Consider the following 17,318-nt stretch of genomic DNA (forward strand, 5'->3'; position numbering starts at 1 on the left):
ATGTGACCACCAGAGGAGCACCATGAGCGTTGCGACTTTATATATATAATTATAAAAATGTGAGACACCTTATGCGCCATTTTGTGTGACTGACATCCATTGCTGTAGAAATTTTAGAACTTATTTTAACAAGAAGTAGTACACTTCTCAACTAAGTGGGAGACTCTGATGCACCGGAGGCTAGATTATGGGTACCACAACGGCGCCAATTTTTGCCATGAAGCAGTAATGTGTAAGCAATAATGTGTTTCGTTCTGAAGGGCGCCGAAGCTAGTCAAATTACTGCGCAAATGAGACTTAACATCAAGTCTCAAGGTGACGAGTACAATTGTGGTGTCGATAAGAATTTGTCTATTTATCAATAATCCTTAGCGGCTTAGTTGGTACCAGCTTATTATATTTGGCTTGGCACCGATTTCAAAGCAATCAATATGTAGCACATACAAATAATAGTATGTTATTAATATCTAAAGGTAAAGGTTTGCATGAGAGGTGTTTTAAATTAAATTTTTAGTTATTTAATACTTTTCAGTTTTTGAAGTCGGTTTTTTTATTTTTTACTTTTTAGTCAGTTAATAATTTTAAAATATAATTAACCTGAATGAAAACTCCTAAAAAAGCCGTACACAAAAAACAATTACATATATCATCCAGGTAGACAAAAATTTTCATAAAAAGTGTTCATAAAATGAAAACTACTGGGCCAAACGATGTAAAATTTTTATGGGATTAGTCCATGGCATCTATTTCGCATCGAACTAAAGAATTACGTAAATCGGATTATAAATATCAAATTAATCGGTGTACATACATAAAAAAAATACCGATCGAATTGAGAACCTCCTCCTTTTGGAAGTTGGTTCATCTATCTATTGTGCCACCGAGGCTTATATTGTAATAAAAAACTCATTTAATTTAGCACAAAAATATTAAAATCAAAAATATAAAAAATATTCAACACTTCTATTTCCTAAAGTTAAGTTATCATATATTAGTAGATATAAGCATTTTTTAAATAGTTTAGTCACTGCTTATTATTGAGTATCTGTTAACTATATTTGAGTATTGTTCTTCTTTCATGTGGCTTTCCAGTCCGTATGTCAAGCGGATATATTATGTATCTACAAATTTAACACTACATATTATAAAACAAAGTCCTCCCCCGCGTCTATCTGTCTGTCTGTACGTGATAAAGTTAAACACTATACTAATGGATAGCGTGTTTCTCGGGGAAGGTTTTAGTATATAATTTGTTAAGTGTTTGTTTATATTTTAGTATACATTAACGATATTTGTTTGGAGGTGTCTAAAAAAAAACCTGAGAGTCTTCAACAAAAACGCTGAAGCCTTTGAGACATAACAAAATAATGTATGATGGAATTGTGTATCTTATATACATAGGTCTGCAGAAAAGTCACCAATAAAATATGCCTATCTCTTAAGTATCACATACTATATGCATTTTAATACTTTAAAAGATTGGCAATCATAAAGAGGTAATGTAAAAGCTGTTAACACAAATACGATATTTATCATTATCATTTTATAACAACTGTATATTATGAAATCATTCAGAAATACGTTTTTATTTTATTTTTAATTCAATAACTGTTATTATGTGTAATAACAGTTATTGAATCATCGAACATCGGAAATGTGTTTCCGATGGCGTATACTACATTATTCCCGAATACTTACATTTTTCTTTCTATTGACAGAACAGCGTCTGTCGGGTCAGTAAAAAACATAATGATATTTGTAATTATTATATACCATTGGGACTTCGATATAGAACGTATAGTGTTGTAGTCTCTGTATTTAAAACTTATTTACATAGTCTGGCCATAAATACTGTTACAATTAAAAATAAACAAAATAATTCATTTGAATTTAGAATCTGTCATTTTTAAATGATTGTTCATTGAGTTTTCTCATTTGCGCGCCATTATATTGTACAATATTTTGCGATATTACAATGGAGTGAAGTGATATAGAGATCCGAATCACTGTGACTGCATTACACAAAGTATATACGCTTGGTATTAGTAAATTGTTTGTGTACCGGTTTATTAATAGGTACAATGAGAGCTTCTCTGTTTGTGACAGAAAAAGATCTGGCCGTCCACGTCGTGTTCGTACGAAAAAGGTGGTCAAATCAGTAAAGAAAAGAATTCGAAGAAATCCTGTCCGAAAGCAAAAGATTTTATCTCGGGAGATGAAGATAGCTCCTAGAACTATATCGCGTATTTTAAAAGATGACTTAGGACTTGCAGCCTATCAGAGACCCGCTGGTCATTTCTTAACTGATAATATAAAAAAGAATAGGGTGGTAAAATCGAAACAAATACTGAAGCGGAGCGGAAATGGAGGTCACAGAAAATTTTTGTTTACGGATGAGAATTTTTTACAATAGGTACAGCAACATTTTAACAAATAAAAATATTTATGCCAAAGCTCTAAGGAGGCTTCCCAATTAGTCGACAGAGTGCAACATAGGCACTAGCCGACTTTAGTGATGGTTTGATGGGGTATTAGTGAGGTGTTATGAAGGAGTGACTGATCTTCCTATTGATAACTGGCCTCAAAGTTTAAAGGACGGTATTGCAGCCAATGGAGACCACTTTGAATAAGCTTCTTATATTTTAAATTGTTTTTATTTATTTTATTTATTTATTTATTAGTTAGCCAACGTGCATGAAACTATCTTAATCTATAGATACATTTAAAAATTCTTTTATAATGTTGTATACTCCACTTACAGGCTAACTCGACATGCTTAATAGTATTATATACATGCTTTGTTAAACTAAAACTTTTGAAAACAATTTCTCAAAAAATTTAACAAATTAAAGCCACAAGCAAAAGGCTGATAAAAAAATAACAATGTTCTTACGTAATAACCAAAAAAAACTAAAGAATAAAACAATAACTACGAACAATGACTAACCATCTTGCAGTACTTTTATATGTATGTATTAAACTAACACACTATAAAAGTAATAGATGGTTTTTTCAATAGAATTTTTATTTCTTTGTTTCAGTATTTGTGGCAGAATTAGATATACTTTTGTTTTATAGTGTTTTTTTAGTATTATTAATTTTTCACATTTCCTAGATGCTTTAGACGGTAGTACCGCTTCAGTATCTTCGTTTTGTTACAGAATGGAAGCGACAAATCTAGCGCTGTCGCCAAGGGAAGCGCTGAAATCACGTTCAGACCATAAGATCTTGGAGATGACCAGTAAACCTAACCAAGTAAGTACAGAATGTTAGTTTTTAAATTACCCAACGTTGATTTGATATGGCTCGTTTGCAGACGTTACGTATAGACGTCACTTCATTTTATGTCCTGTACCGAACTTATTATGCAATCTAGATATATAATTATGTAGTCAAAGTTTGGTAGAATTCAAGTATTAAGTTAGGATATCATCCCCACCATCATCATGTCAAAAAATCATATAGTTGGAATAAGTTCAATGTGTGTGTGTGTGTAAGTGTAATAAGTTCAAAGTGTTTTATGTATATTTAATTTTTTTTAAACCTATATTTAAGTTTACATATATTATAATATTTAGTTTGTAACATAAGGCGTAGACTAAGATAATGCATTGAGGTCAAACCTCTGTAGTTTTTACAATGTATTTTATTTGTTCACATTTTGTAAACTATTATATAAATAAGTAAATAAGAAAAAATATGTATGATCGTCTTCCAAAAGTTCCAACTTACAATTACGATACAGACCCATATGTTTGTCTCAAGGTTTTAATGCAGTAACACTATGTCACAGGTGGGGACAGTCCTTCTTTATGGAGTCCCAATAGTTTCCCTGGTGATCGAGGGTATCGAGCGACTCTGCCTGGCGCAGATATCGAATACATTGCTGAAACAGTTCTCCTATAACGAGATACACAACCGGCGCGTTGCTCTTGGCATCACCTGTGTTCAATGTACTCCAGTTCAGCTGGAGATATTGAGAAGAGCTGGAGCAATGCCAGTGTCATCTAGACGTTGTGGTAAGGATTATTCTCTCTCTATACTTATATTATAAATTGTACACTCTCTTTCTTCTTTCTTGCTGTAGATTAATCTTAGAAGTATCTACTACTAAAACATCTTCCACGTCCAATCAGCTATTATAATGTATTCTTAGCACATAAGACCTGTTATGTTATTTGTTTACTTGTAATTCTGTTCGCGGTTAATAAATAAAATACTTTCCCCGACCTTATTTTAAAATTTGAAGTTTTCACTCAATTAGTCGTGGTTTAAGTCATCAAATCTTGAAGAATTCTCGTAATAAAACCAACCCGAAAGTATATACTTAAATAAAAGAAGACGTTCAAAAATGTTGACATGGAAACCTAATATTTTTGAAGTCCGTTAGAAGGACTTAAATATGATATTATTATAACACTAGAAATAAGGGATAGCTTGCAACTAATTCTAGTAGGCTTCATAAGTTACATAATAGCTTTATGGGTAAATGTGTACACTTTTATGATAAAGCCCCAGCCACTGTTCAGGCATTATTTATAAATAAATTTAAATGATTTATTAATAAATGGCTCTGTCGTAAATCCTACTACTCCACAGCTGAATATCTAAGTGATCGGACAGCCTGAGACTAGATTACGTTTATTTTATAGCAATAGCACTGACAGTATTATTAATTAAAAAAAAGCGCAAAAAAAAAGAGTCTCTCTCAGAGCGCCATTTGTTGCCGAAGCGGTAGTAGTATCTAGTATATTAGAAATGACATCAAAAAGAATTCTAAAGGAATCAATTTTGAGAAAATACATGCGTTTTATACTAATTGTATTATATCTAAATGTAAACAGGAATGATAACTAGACGGGAAGCTGAGCGTCTCTGCAAATCGTTCCTCGGCGACAACGCTCCACCTCGCCTCCCTGATGACTTCGCGTTTGCTGTCCACCACGAATGCGCTTGGGGATGCCGAGGAGCCTTCCTACCTGCACGGTAAATACACCAGTTAATCACAAACTGATCCTAATCTGAGCTGTGAAGCAGCTTTATTTTGTTCCAAAACTAGGACGCAATATATCGCTTTATATTATTTAAGAATTTCGTGTAACCTTTTATTGTCCGCGATGTACTCCAATATTACTGAACCGACTTGCACACCGTCGTCAGTTTGTTCCAACTTGAGAGATAGAATTGTTTTTATTTCTATTGGTGACCCTTAATATTATTTTTGTATAAATCATTGAAATTCTATGAAATAAGTTTTTGGCACAGTTTGAATTCTTAGTTCTGCTGTGATTTGAGTTCTTATCAAATTGTGTAATAAGAAAAGGTTTTTAATGTTGTTATGAAATGTATAAATGCATTTGTTCAGGTTAGGAAGCGAAGCGCACCAGTCACTAGCTATAACTATTTAAAAAAAAAAACATACTAAACAATGTTTAGTACCCATTTTATTTGTACTGAATAAATAAACTCAAACAAAGTACTTAACTTTGCCTGAGTTTAATTAAAATTAATTATTTAAAAAAATATTATGAAGAGCAACGTGACATATTGTTTAATTCTTACATAATTAAGTTAATTCTGCAAAAAGTCGTTTATCGCCGGTAGTGGTACAAGGTCCTAATAGAAAGGGGACTTATATCGATAGCAATAAGTTGTATGCATCGGATGAATATAAAAATATTTTCCTATAATCGTACGCAAAGTTTGATTTTGCGCATGCATTTGCGGTTGCAAAGTACTACTTTCCCACACGTTTACAAGAGCGTGCGGGAATGTTTGAACATAATTATAGTGGTCGAACTTTGCGCAACTTAATAGGAAAAATAATATACGATACTCGTGCGCACGTAGGTACTTACTTTGCGCACTTGTATCGTAATGTACTATTATTAAATTTGAAAAGTACGATGCGCTTGATGCCACCTAATTCCAACACAAATTGTCTCACTGTAATATTATTTTGTCAGGTATAACTCCTCCAGAGCAAAATGCATAAAATGCACGTACTGTGGACTGTTCTTTTCACCAAATAAATTCATTTTCCACTCCCACCGTGTTGGTCCTGGAGATAAATACGTGCAACCTGATGCGGCTAACTTCAACTCTTGGAGACGGCACATGAAGTTGAGTGGCACTCCGCCAGTAGAAGTCGTTCATGCTTGGGAAGATGTTAAGGCTATGTTTAACGGTGGTACAAGGAAGCGGATGCTCTCTGCTTCTAGGTAAGTTTTTTTTATGAAAATAAGAGACGAGACGAGCAGGACGTTCAGCTGACGGTAATTGATACGCCTTACCCATAAAAATGCAGTGCCGCTCAGGATTCTTGAAAAATCCACAAATTCTGAGCAGCACTACAATTGCGCTCGTCATCTTGAGACATAAGATGTTAAGTCTCATTTGCCCAGTAATTTCACTAGCTACGGCGCCCTTCAGACCGAAACACAGTAATGCTTACACATTCCTGTTTCACGGCAGAAATAGGCGCCTTTTGGTACCCATAATCTAGCCGGCATCCTGTGTAAAGGAGCCTCCCACTGGTAAAATTTTTAACAAACATACCTAACCTAACATTCTTTATAATTGTTTTTCCCTGAATCTGGGATTCCAACCAGAAAATTATTTTATGAATGAAAACAAAATTATTAAGCTTTATTATATGCTAACATTTATCGAAACACAAAAATATTTATTCGTGCCCAAGCTCCATATAATGCTGGTCATTCTCCTTTGTAAACAAACTACCTTTGACTAAATATTATTAATATAATATGTAAATATTATATAAAAATATAAAATATAGATAATGATGAAGAGACAGCTCTAAATTATGGTTTTTATCAAGGTTTTTGCTCGGCATAATGCATACTATGATTCAAAAACATAATAATGAATAACTCTTCAAAGATATTGTAGGGCTTAGGGAAATTATTGAATCCATCATACCATTTGTAAGTTAAATAAGTGCAGCCTAAAATTGTGCTTCAGAAGGTTTCCTATTCGCAGACCAGAAGAAAGCAGTGAAAGTAAACGAGTGGCTTCAAGTCCACCCAACGCTCATACACCGGTGCCCAGACTTGCTGACTACGTGTGGGGAGCTAGGTTGCCCTTACCTTATGCCCTGCCGTGGCTTAAACCCACCCTTTGGACACCAGGTTTGATATTAATAGAACAGAGCCAATTGAAATAAATTCTTCAATTTTATCAGTACTACTGATTGCTGAATGATTTAAAAAAAAACAATGCAAAACTGAAATTAAGACCTTATAATATATATTTACAAACTTTAATTTTACTTTTGATAGAATAGCTCTGTAATGATGCCAAGCAGTCAAAAAAGCTTCAATATCTTTTCCATGGCCAGAAACAATTTGATAGACTTTATCGTATTGATTAAAATTAAAAGACCCGAATACTTGATTTTCGTGTGTGGATTTAAAGAAAGTGATTTTATGAGGTTCCTACATATTTTAGTTTTCAATAACTGATCACTGATGTTTTTCGTTTTTGCTCCAATCCAGAAACTGCGCGTTTTTGGAAAGGTGTCTATCAACCTGGAAACACCACCAAAATAACAGGAACTTTGTCGAGGCTGGCATGTTGGATGAATACCATGCATTAATAACGCTAAAACCCTGACTTATAATCAATTTGAATACACCTCTGCTTCAGGATGTACATGCTTACGCCTTTGAATCCTAAAAGTTTATCCGACAGCCCCTTTATTAGAGCATGTCTGTCGTGGGAAGATGTCATCCTTTACCATTGGCAACTTGGCAACTCCACGATAAGGTACCTGTGGAGACTCCAGAAGTATTAGGCAAGGTTGAGATGCCAGTAGCTTACTTAAAGTAAGACTGCCAGAATTTTACGCGTCGTTATGCGGTCCATTCACCATCTAAATTGTAAAGTGTTAGATATCGCAAAATTTGAGCCAAGATACTAATCTTACTAAGGCAAACTGTTATTGGTTCAGGGGCACTGACTGCGTTAAGTGGAGTCGGAGCAATGGACGAGCCTCGTGCATTTCGTCCCGTCATTGGACATCGGCTTGATTCTCCTCAGACTTCTCCACTCACCTCCCCAAACCGATCTCCTAATAGGTAAGCTTATTATACTTAATTAGCGGTACTCTATTATGGCGCGTTATTTTTGTGATTCATTAATGAAGGCGCTGTGGATTCGTTTAATGGTAGCAGATTATTTCTATCTTTTACATCATTATGTCCATCGAGTTTATTTACAATTAACGACTACATTTGAACGAAAATTTTGCTGCTCTCGCCTAGAATGAATTTTCATTGCAGACTGACCTAAGCCTGGTCACTAATATTATACAATCGCGGTTGTCTCCCAAACAGCTGTTTGACCTGAATTCTGCCTCTGAATTCCTTCATCCTTTCCTCCAGAGCGCGGTTATCTGGGTTTTTCCTGATCGATATGACATGGGTATTTTTAAAAATCTGGAGAAAACAAAAAAGTCCGGCAAAATTCTTTTGATTTTTTGAGTTCTAAAAGAGTATGGACGGTAGCACTCAATAAGGTCGCTCTTATGTTCTCCTTTTAAAAAAGAAGGGTATTTTGGATTTTGATTTACCGTTCCTCGATTATATTAACCATTTAATTCAAGTTCTTGATGCTTATGACCCTTTTTGATACGTTTTCGATCTCATTAACCATGATCGACCTCTTCCAGCACTTGCATTTATATATAGTTTGTATAGATTTCTATTCTTATTTTCAGTAGTATTGTGCCGTTTTTTAACAATATTCACACAAAAGGTAGCTGTTGCTCTGTAATACAGCTTGTTGTAAAACTATTGTAAAACAATATAATCTATTATAGCTTTATGCATTATGTTTTATATTATTGTCTATATAATTACTGTAACGATGTTGATTACCAATAAATAAATAAATTATGTTTCTTTTTCTAATTTGATATAGCTCTATAAATTTGTATCGATCTAATTCCATAAATTCTTTCTACATGATAAAATCACTTCAACGAAAATGGTTAAATGAGCTTGAGAAATTACTGTAAATTTTGCTCAACAGATCTCCAAGCACAAGATCGCCACAAGTTAGTCGTTCGCCAATACTATCTCCGCTTCAATCACCGCCACGCTCTCCGCTCCGCTTATCAGCCCGCTCGTCGCCCGCGCGTTCCACAAAGAGCGACCACGACAGCGATGTCAGCGTAGACATTGAGACCACTGAAGACGACCAGACCAAGGAATTGGTGAGTCAGTTAAACAGTGACTATACCTCACTACGTGGAAGTTTACTAGGCATACTGTCAGCATCAAAAAAGCATAAGCAACTTCAAATCAAATCAATACCACTTTATTATTTAGGTCTCAGAAATTACATTTATGAATGTCAAAAGTCATATGTTTTACCATTTACTACCCACGTTAGAAAAAGTTGAGCTTTAAAGAGAAAGAAAGTCACTTTTCACTTCAGTCGTATATTCAGGTATAACAGGATTGTATTATTATTTGAATAGATTCACAAGTTTTAATAATAAACTTCAAAAACGATTCTCAATAAGTTTTTCCAATAAAAGTTAAATAGTAAAACGTCTGAAAGATGCATTAATACACGTAAGTATTGAAGCAATCGCATTATCCAGTGCCATTCGTATTCGAAGCAAACCGAGCTCGGGTAGAAACCAATTTAAAAGTTGTAGAAATTTCTCGAATCACACAACCGGAACCCCTCCGTCGCTTCCTAATCCCCGATTAGAGTTCCCGTTTTTATTTTAAATGTTATTATTCGTTGATTTGTTTATTGCTTTTGTTGTTTCACTATAGTAAGATTTTTATTGCTTTGGCATTATATCGAGTCGATAAATCAATTTTTATATCCATATTAGGTATTATAAAGCTGAAGTGTCTTCTTGTTTGTTTTCTTGTTAAGAATCGGATGTGAATACTTATTTATTTTGTATGTGATGCTAGATTAAATATAAAGTAATTAGATATAAATTAATTTTAATAACAAGGTAATAGAAATGATATAAGATATATGGTGTAGTAGTAATCCCTACAAATATTATAAATGTGAATGTAAGTTTGTTTGTAACGCAATCACGTCTAGACTACAAAAACGATTTTGATGAAATTTAATAAAGTCATAGGCTACCTTTTATCTTCAATAATAGGTTTGGAGGCCTTAAAATAGGGGGTGGAATTTTGTATGGTAGTTCGTCATTATCAAAGATGCCACTATGAAACTTTGTATTTAGGTACTTGATAAGAAATAAATAAATATTTTTTCTAGCGTTTTTGAAATTTCGACCCGTGTAGGGTTGAAATAAGGGATGAAAGGAAAAAAAATAGTACGCTTAAGAGTATCTAACAGGAGTAGGTACTTTAAGAATCAAACCCGCAAAATTTTTATGTTTTAGCAAAGGATGTAAACACAAAATAAAGTAGTTTATAAAAATGTATTTAAATAAGCAATTAATAGTTATTTATAGTTTTAGCCGCAGCAGTCTGTATGCGTATTATTTGCAAAGTATGCTAAAAAATCTGAAAAGTCTGAATGCGTATTATTTGCAAAGTATGCTAAAAAATAAAATGTGATGCCCAATTGATTTGGAATTGTTACAATTCCAAGCGGACGGAGTCACGGGAAAAAGCTAGTAATCGATATAGTCGTATATAAATCGCAAAGACAGCGTTATTAAATTTTATTCCTCATCAACCGCAATAGGTACAGACCAGGGATGTTGCAGATGCCGATATTTTCACATCCGCGGATACGGATGCGGATGCGGAGTTTAGCAGGCTCACATCCGCGGATGCAGATGCGGATGCGGATGTATAAGATATTATGTAAATAAAGTCTATCCATGAAGAATTAAAACAATGACAACGTAATTATTAACATTTTTATTGTAATCAAACATAATTAAGTACTTATTTTTATGTTAAAAATATAAGTCATGTATAATGTAACTGAACACCTTCTGTTTTTTATATCAGTAGTTGAATTTAAAAATAGGAGCATTATACTTGATGAAGAGTAGTATTGCCGCCTTTTCTGGTTCTAGTCTGTTACGCAGAGGTTCGTAAATTAATCCCGCGCTACTAAATAGTTGTTCGCTAGGAACACTGCCCGGTGGAGCAGATAAAAATCTTCGTACTATCGGCGATAATACCTTGAATTCCCCTCGATGTACACTCCACCAGTTTAAAGGATTTTCACTCACATTTATTCTTTTTTTAGTACGGTAAGCAAGTAACTCTTTTTTTAATACAGCTTCAACGCTACTATTTTCTGGCTCATCTTGACTTTCGTCTTCACTCGACGAATCTAACATCATAGCCAGGTCGTTTTTTAAGCATGGCTTTTTGTTGAAACCTGAAGTCCCTGGTCCTAGTTGTTCTGTTTCATTTTCCATGCAATCAGTTATTTTAGCCCTTTTGGCATTGGTATTAACTGATTCAAAATTGTCATTCTCAATATTTATCATTTTTAAAATGTCATCTTTAATCTTTTCTTCAGTCACCGGTGTGAAAAATTTGTGCTTATAGCGAGGATCTAAGTAGGTAGCGATGGTATATAAATTGTTTTCTCCCAAGCTAGAAAACTTTGTAGAAAGTTCGTTTTTCAAAGTCGTTACAGCCTGACGAATCGGATCAAACTCTTGCGATCTTGTTAAATATAAATAGTCATCAACTTTTTTTTCAAGCATTTGTATTATCGGTATCACAGATGAAATAAGAGCAGAAGAGCTGCTCAGTTCCCGTGTTGCTTCCTCAAAAGGTCCCAGTAATTGAATGAAACTTTCAATCATTTTCCATTCTTCTGGTAGAATAGGGTCAATTTCATTATCATTCATGTAAAGGCTCAGAGCATCCTTTATCTTTGAAAAACGCTCGAACATGTAGAATGTACTGTTCCATCGTGTTACACAATCTTGAAACACTTTCAGGTGCGGTTGATTCAGTCTGTCCTGAATTGATTGCAGTTGTTTCTGGGCAATGGTAGAGTGATTGAAATGGGTCGTAATTCTCTTACATTTTTGTTTTAGTATTTTTATGTTTTCTTGAGAACCTAAACAACTACGGATAGCCAGTTGTATCTTGTGAACAGTACAGTCTATATCATTTAATGCTGCTAATCGCGCGGCTCGTTTCATATTAGACCCTTCATCTCTGATTAGGCAATGCAGTTGTTGTTTTTTAATGTTCCATTCAGAAAGCATGTTACTGAATTTTTCAGCAACTATGTCACCAGTGTGACGGCCGTCAAATGTCTCACATTTCAATATTATCGATGATCTATCAAAGTTTTCTGCAATTCCATGGCAAGTCAGGCTAAGCAAAGAAGCGTTTGAGCTAGGATCCGACCAAATGTCAGACGTAAACGACATGTTATCAAAATTTTCGATTAATCCTTTAACTTTTTGAGCCACTTTGCTATATAATTCCTTGCATACAAAATCTGTAAAAAAATTGCGTCCCCTAAAGTTATATCTTGGTGCTAATTCTTGCATCAGTCTACGAAAACCTAGCCCTTCAACAAAATTAAACGGCAAATTTTGAAGTGCAATCATTTCTCCAATGAGTTTATCAATTTTTTTAGAATTCAAGTTATTGACGTCCCACTTCTTTTCTTTTAGAACCATTTCCTCTAATGAAAGTTGTTTCTTTGATTCTTGCAGAGGAGTGGTAACTTTATCTGAAAAATACACAAATAAATAAAAATTTTCGTTGTAAAAAACTATTTACTTAAAAGTAATTAAAAAGTGAGGACATTTTAAAACACCAGAAAACCTTTCTATCAAATGTCCAACTTATATTGCAAAAAATAAAAATAAAAGGAGTTTATTCCTTATAAATATTTATAAGAAGGAAGGATCCCTAATGTTTTCTGGCATTAACATTAAATATAGCGTGAAGCTAAACTACACTAAAAAGAAAAGGTACACTTTTTGATAGTGATAAAATTTTTGCAATCAGCCGAATAGTTTTTGAGTTAAGTAATTCACTATTCATATTTTAATATCATATTAAAAATATACATTTATGTACAGGTTGTTTTATTTTGAAACAATAAAAAAGTAGATAAATGAATTACATATATTAGTCTTTTTACAACTGACGTTTTATATGACAGCAAATAACTATAATATTGAGTGGAAACTTAGCCAATAAACCACAACTAAAACTATTCTTTTATTAAACTAACCAAACAATGCCTCAAGTAAATATTAATTAATTAAAACTATTAATTATGAAACTTACTTGCGTCAGATTTCATCTGTTGTAATTTTTTTTCTTTACTAATGTTCTCAAATGTAGAAAATTCTTCTGAGTGCATCGACTTAAGATGGTTTTTTAAAGACGACGTGGTGCGGCCCTTGCGAGAGTAGCTTTTTTTGCATATTTTACAATCAGCTTTATCCTGGTCTTCTTTATTTGGTTCAAAATAATCCCATACATTACTTTTGGTCGGTGGTGACATTGTTGACTAAATAGTTAGATAGATAAACTATCAATAACGGGAATCACACTGGAAAAATAACGAATTTCGTCATAAAACGATATTTTTTCCTACAATAAAACGTATTACCGGCGTAATATAATAGAAGTTACCCTGTGATCTTATGGATATTAGTCTTAAATAATATAAAGTTTTCTTGTAAACTCTTCTTATTTACACACTGTATCACAATAACATTAAAAATACCTATTTATCTTTATGATACGATAAGTAGTTCACTTTCACTTCACAACGCAAACAAACACGTATTTATTCACTTCCACTTGCAAGGAAAGGAACAAACAAATGATGCACTAGCGAAAACAAACAAACGTGTCGAATCTTGTCACTAATTTCTTCGCTCCCATTGGTTATTGTCACGTGCGACCGGCACGCGTCAATCACCGGCCCCGCCCAATTTCTTTCTTGTCGCTACTTGTATAATATTCGCATCCGCATGAACATTCGCATTGATTAATGCGGATGCGGAAGCAGATGCAGATGTCCAAAACAATGCGGATGTTCCGCATTTGCGGATGCAGATGCGAATGTTCGCAACATCCCTGGTACAGACCCCCAAATATCTTTGGAAAGGTCTTGTTAAGAACAGCTTTAAAACTTATTGCGCTTTGAAAACAACTTTTCTTTAAGACGATATCACGGAAAAAGCATTAAACATCTCAGAATATGACGGTAAAATATATTTCATATATTCCATTTTTTACAGTACTCCGTGTACTATAGTATTGTTTGAGCCTCAACTCTCCGTGTGCCCCAGGGAGTACCGGTGGCGGAAGTTACATTATGATTACATCGCACGTCGTAAACTCAGTAATTACCGCCGGGATGAATCCAAATCGACTCCATTTCGATTTTAAATAAGAGAAAACGTTTAATTTACTACCAATCCGATTTCACGGGACCAATTAATTGAGGATTTTCTGTGAATAAAAGTTTGCCTCGTTACGTGGATTCATTATAGAGTGCGGTTTCATTTTATAAGCTAACAATGCAGAACGTAATCATTGAGACAGCTAATTTCTGTTTTTTTGTAAATGATGGAGGTAGTTTGACTGAAATGATGAAATGACGCGTGATATGATGTGAAAATAGATTGAATGTGGATGAAAGTATTGAGAGAGAGAGTAAGATAGAAAAATATTAAAAAGAGGTTTTGAGTACTATTACATTCATACATTTTTGTAATGCCTCTTTACTTTTAATATGAATTAATAATAATCAATGATATCAACTAACAATAAGATAATCAAGAATATTATAGGCCTGGGAGGAATCATAGAATGCGCTTGATATCTTCTGTGATATATGTAAGAGTTTTGTTATTATTGTTGTCACATTCAACGCTGCCTAGGAAGCTTTATCACTATGGCATAAAACGAACTGCGCTCGATCTTCTAAGGTTATATTTCACCAATAGAATTCAGAAAGTCGATGTGAATGGCTATTCTCAGTATCGGGGTACCACAAGGCTCTAATCTTGGACCTTTCCTCTTCCTTATTTACATTAATGATCTACTAATTTAACTCGTAGAAAAAACACAGTCTTATCGTTGGCGAATGACGCCTCACTCATATTCAAATGGGGAAAAAAAAGATACGTATGACGAAGCAAACAATGTTTAGCTCCAATAAACAATAATTTTTAAATAACAACAATACTAAATGTATAAAATTAACTATGTCAAATGTTACATGATTTATAAGGTGCTAAAACCAGTGCAGTGCATACGGCTATATTTCTTGGCATTACTCTTGATTCCTAATAATAATGGTGCCCCCATATTGAAGGAATGGATAATAGACTTAGTTCTGCATCAGACGCGGCTAAAAAGATTTTACTTTTTACCGACATAGACACGGCGGAACTAGTTTACTTACTTTCACAGGAATGCAGCCGATATAATTATATTGTTTGTGCTACAGAAAAGGGCTATTCGAGCTATATATTATAACCCAAATCTTAAAGAAATAAAAATAAAGATTTTAACTGTTGCCTCTCAATATATTCTTGATACTCCAATGCACATTAGCAAATTTTCAAGAAACTGACATAATCAAAATGGTAATTAATACCAGGAACAAACATTAACTTGTTATGCCTACTACTCGGTTAAATCGAGTTATTAAATCTTTCGTTGGGCAATATATATGCTTTTACAACATGATCTCAGAAAATTTACTTAACAAAATATATATTGTTAAATTAAATAAAATGGAAAATAGCGTTTATATGGTTAAAGGGTTATAACATGACTTTCCTAATCATACCACAGATCGGGAATAGAGCAGTTGCTCTATGTCAAATGTTACATGCGAGCAGTTGCTCGCATGCTATTTAAATAAATAAATTTTATTAAAATAATAAGAAGAAACTCGAAGAGTTTCTTGCAGCCGTTTTTCTCAAGTCTGGGGCACCTTTTTTCGAATGAGTAGTTTTTAAAATCCAATAAAAGATTTAAAATCCAATTTTGAATAAAAATACTTGAATTTGAATTGATCTCTTACAAAAACGTACATAAAAATTAAGAAGATTATTGAAAACAGTTGAAAATACAAAAGTCCTAATAAACCATTCCACTAGATATTGTATACCTAAACTCTAAACAGCAAGTTATTTACCTGTTGATGAAAAGGCGTCAGAGCTTCTCTAATGAATGAGCCGAGGGTAAGTAATTACTATGGATCGTAATCCCTTCAAAGGGAAGGGTTGATAATTATTTGATCACTCGCTACTTAGTTTTATTGATGTTATTCTTGTGCCGTAAGCGGACTATTTAAGTCTTCAGTTATTACGTCATTGGGTAATATGTTTATTAAGCATGGGGGCTTATGGCTATGTTTTACTTTGAGAAATGTTGTTTTGAATAAATCTTTGGAATTGTTCAAATCAAATAAAAACATAGTACTGCATTGAAATAATATAAGTAATGTCTTTTATAAAGCAATGCATAAAAAACACGATTATTGGAAAGATTCTGAGACTAGTCGAGGCTCCTTTACACAGGAAGGCGGCTAGATTATGGGTACCACAACGGCGCCTACTTCTGCCATGAAGCAGTAATGTGTAAACGTTACTGTGTTTAGGTCTGAAGGGCGCCGTAGCTAGTGAAATTACTGGGCAAATGAGAATTAACATCTTATGTCTCAAGGTGAAGTGCGCAATTATAGTGCCGTTCAGAATTTTTGGGTTTTTTCAAGAATCCTAAACGGCACTGCATTGTAATGGGTAGGGCGTATAGATTACCATCAGCTGAACGTCCTGCTCGTCTCGTCCCTTATTTTCAGTAAAAAAATAGTAAATATATCGCGAATAATTTTGAAATCGAGCAAGATGCATGGCATTTTTTTAATAAGAGCAACGAGCAAAATGCTCATGTGATCCGAATTTGTGAGACAACTTCCCATGGGCATTGACAACACCAGGGGTCTAGAGGTGCGTTGCAGGCCTTTGAGGTGGGAGTATACTCCAAGCTTGAATGTCCCAAAATCATCCTTTATTCAAGCTTTAGTATAAAAATAATTATTATTTTCTATGTTATATATATGTACGGAACCTATTTCACGGGAGAGACAGCTATTGTCAATTATTTTACTGTTCCATACCCAATTTGAATGCTACTATACCACACCAAAGATCAAAATGCATCGTATACTCAAGAATTCCAACAGGATTTAATCTTAAACTCTAAGGCACTCCACAGATATCAACTATAGTTGAATAAACTATAAATATTTTCGTCCAAGGTTGCCTGTAGCGAGATCAAACATGTCCAAATTACGGTTGTGTCGATGTAAAAAGTCTA

General features: G+C 33.9%; 2 protein-coding genes across 2 annotated transcripts in view; one reads left to right on the forward strand and one right to left on the reverse strand.

Annotated features, from left to right (window-relative positions):
- LOC126967555 (SKI family transcriptional corepressor 2) overlaps positions 1 to 17,318 on the forward strand; it is a 51,651-nt gene that overhangs the window by 15,977 nt on the left and 18,356 nt on the right. Inside the window, exons 2-8 of the mRNA XM_050812083.1 lie at positions 3,162 to 3,255; positions 3,794 to 4,019; positions 4,845 to 4,986; positions 5,967 to 6,221; positions 6,985 to 7,151; positions 7,973 to 8,099; positions 9,055 to 9,238. Coding sequence (XP_050668040.1) covers positions 3,163 to 3,255; positions 3,794 to 4,019; positions 4,845 to 4,986; positions 5,967 to 6,221; positions 6,985 to 7,151; positions 7,973 to 8,099; positions 9,055 to 9,238 — 1,194 coding nt within the window. The 5' untranslated portion in view covers position 3,162. The remainder of the gene's footprint in view (positions 1 to 3,161; positions 3,256 to 3,793; positions 4,020 to 4,844; positions 4,987 to 5,966; positions 6,222 to 6,984; positions 7,152 to 7,972; positions 8,100 to 9,054; positions 9,239 to 17,318) is intronic.
- Positions 10,881 to 14,066, reverse strand: LOC126967538 (zinc finger BED domain-containing protein 4-like). The gene is made up of 2 exons (XM_050812060.1): positions 13,257 to 14,066; positions 10,881 to 12,690 (listed from the first exon to the last, which is right to left on the reverse strand). Exons 1-2 carry the CDS (start codon positions 13,474 to 13,476, stop codon positions 10,985 to 10,987), a joined length of 1,926 nt encoding a protein of 641 aa, XP_050668017.1. The 5' UTR covers positions 13,477 to 14,066; the 3' UTR covers positions 10,881 to 10,984.

This window comes from Leptidea sinapis, chromosome 13, assembly GCF_905404315.1.
Source record: "Leptidea sinapis chromosome 13, ilLepSina1.1, whole genome shotgun sequence".
Taxonomy (NCBI): Eukaryota; Metazoa; Arthropoda; class Insecta; order Lepidoptera; family Pieridae; genus Leptidea; species Leptidea sinapis.

Excerpts from the sequence above, each read along its gene's own strand:
- LOC126967538 (XM_050812060.1), bottom strand. The coding sequence starts at position 13,476 with ATGTCACCACCGACCAAAAGTAATGTATGGGATTATTTTGAACCAAAT. Across the intron at positions 12,691-13,256 it reads ACAGATGAAATCTGACGCAA|ATAAAGTTACCACTCCTCTG; the intron begins GTAAGTTTCATA and ends TGTATTTTTCAG.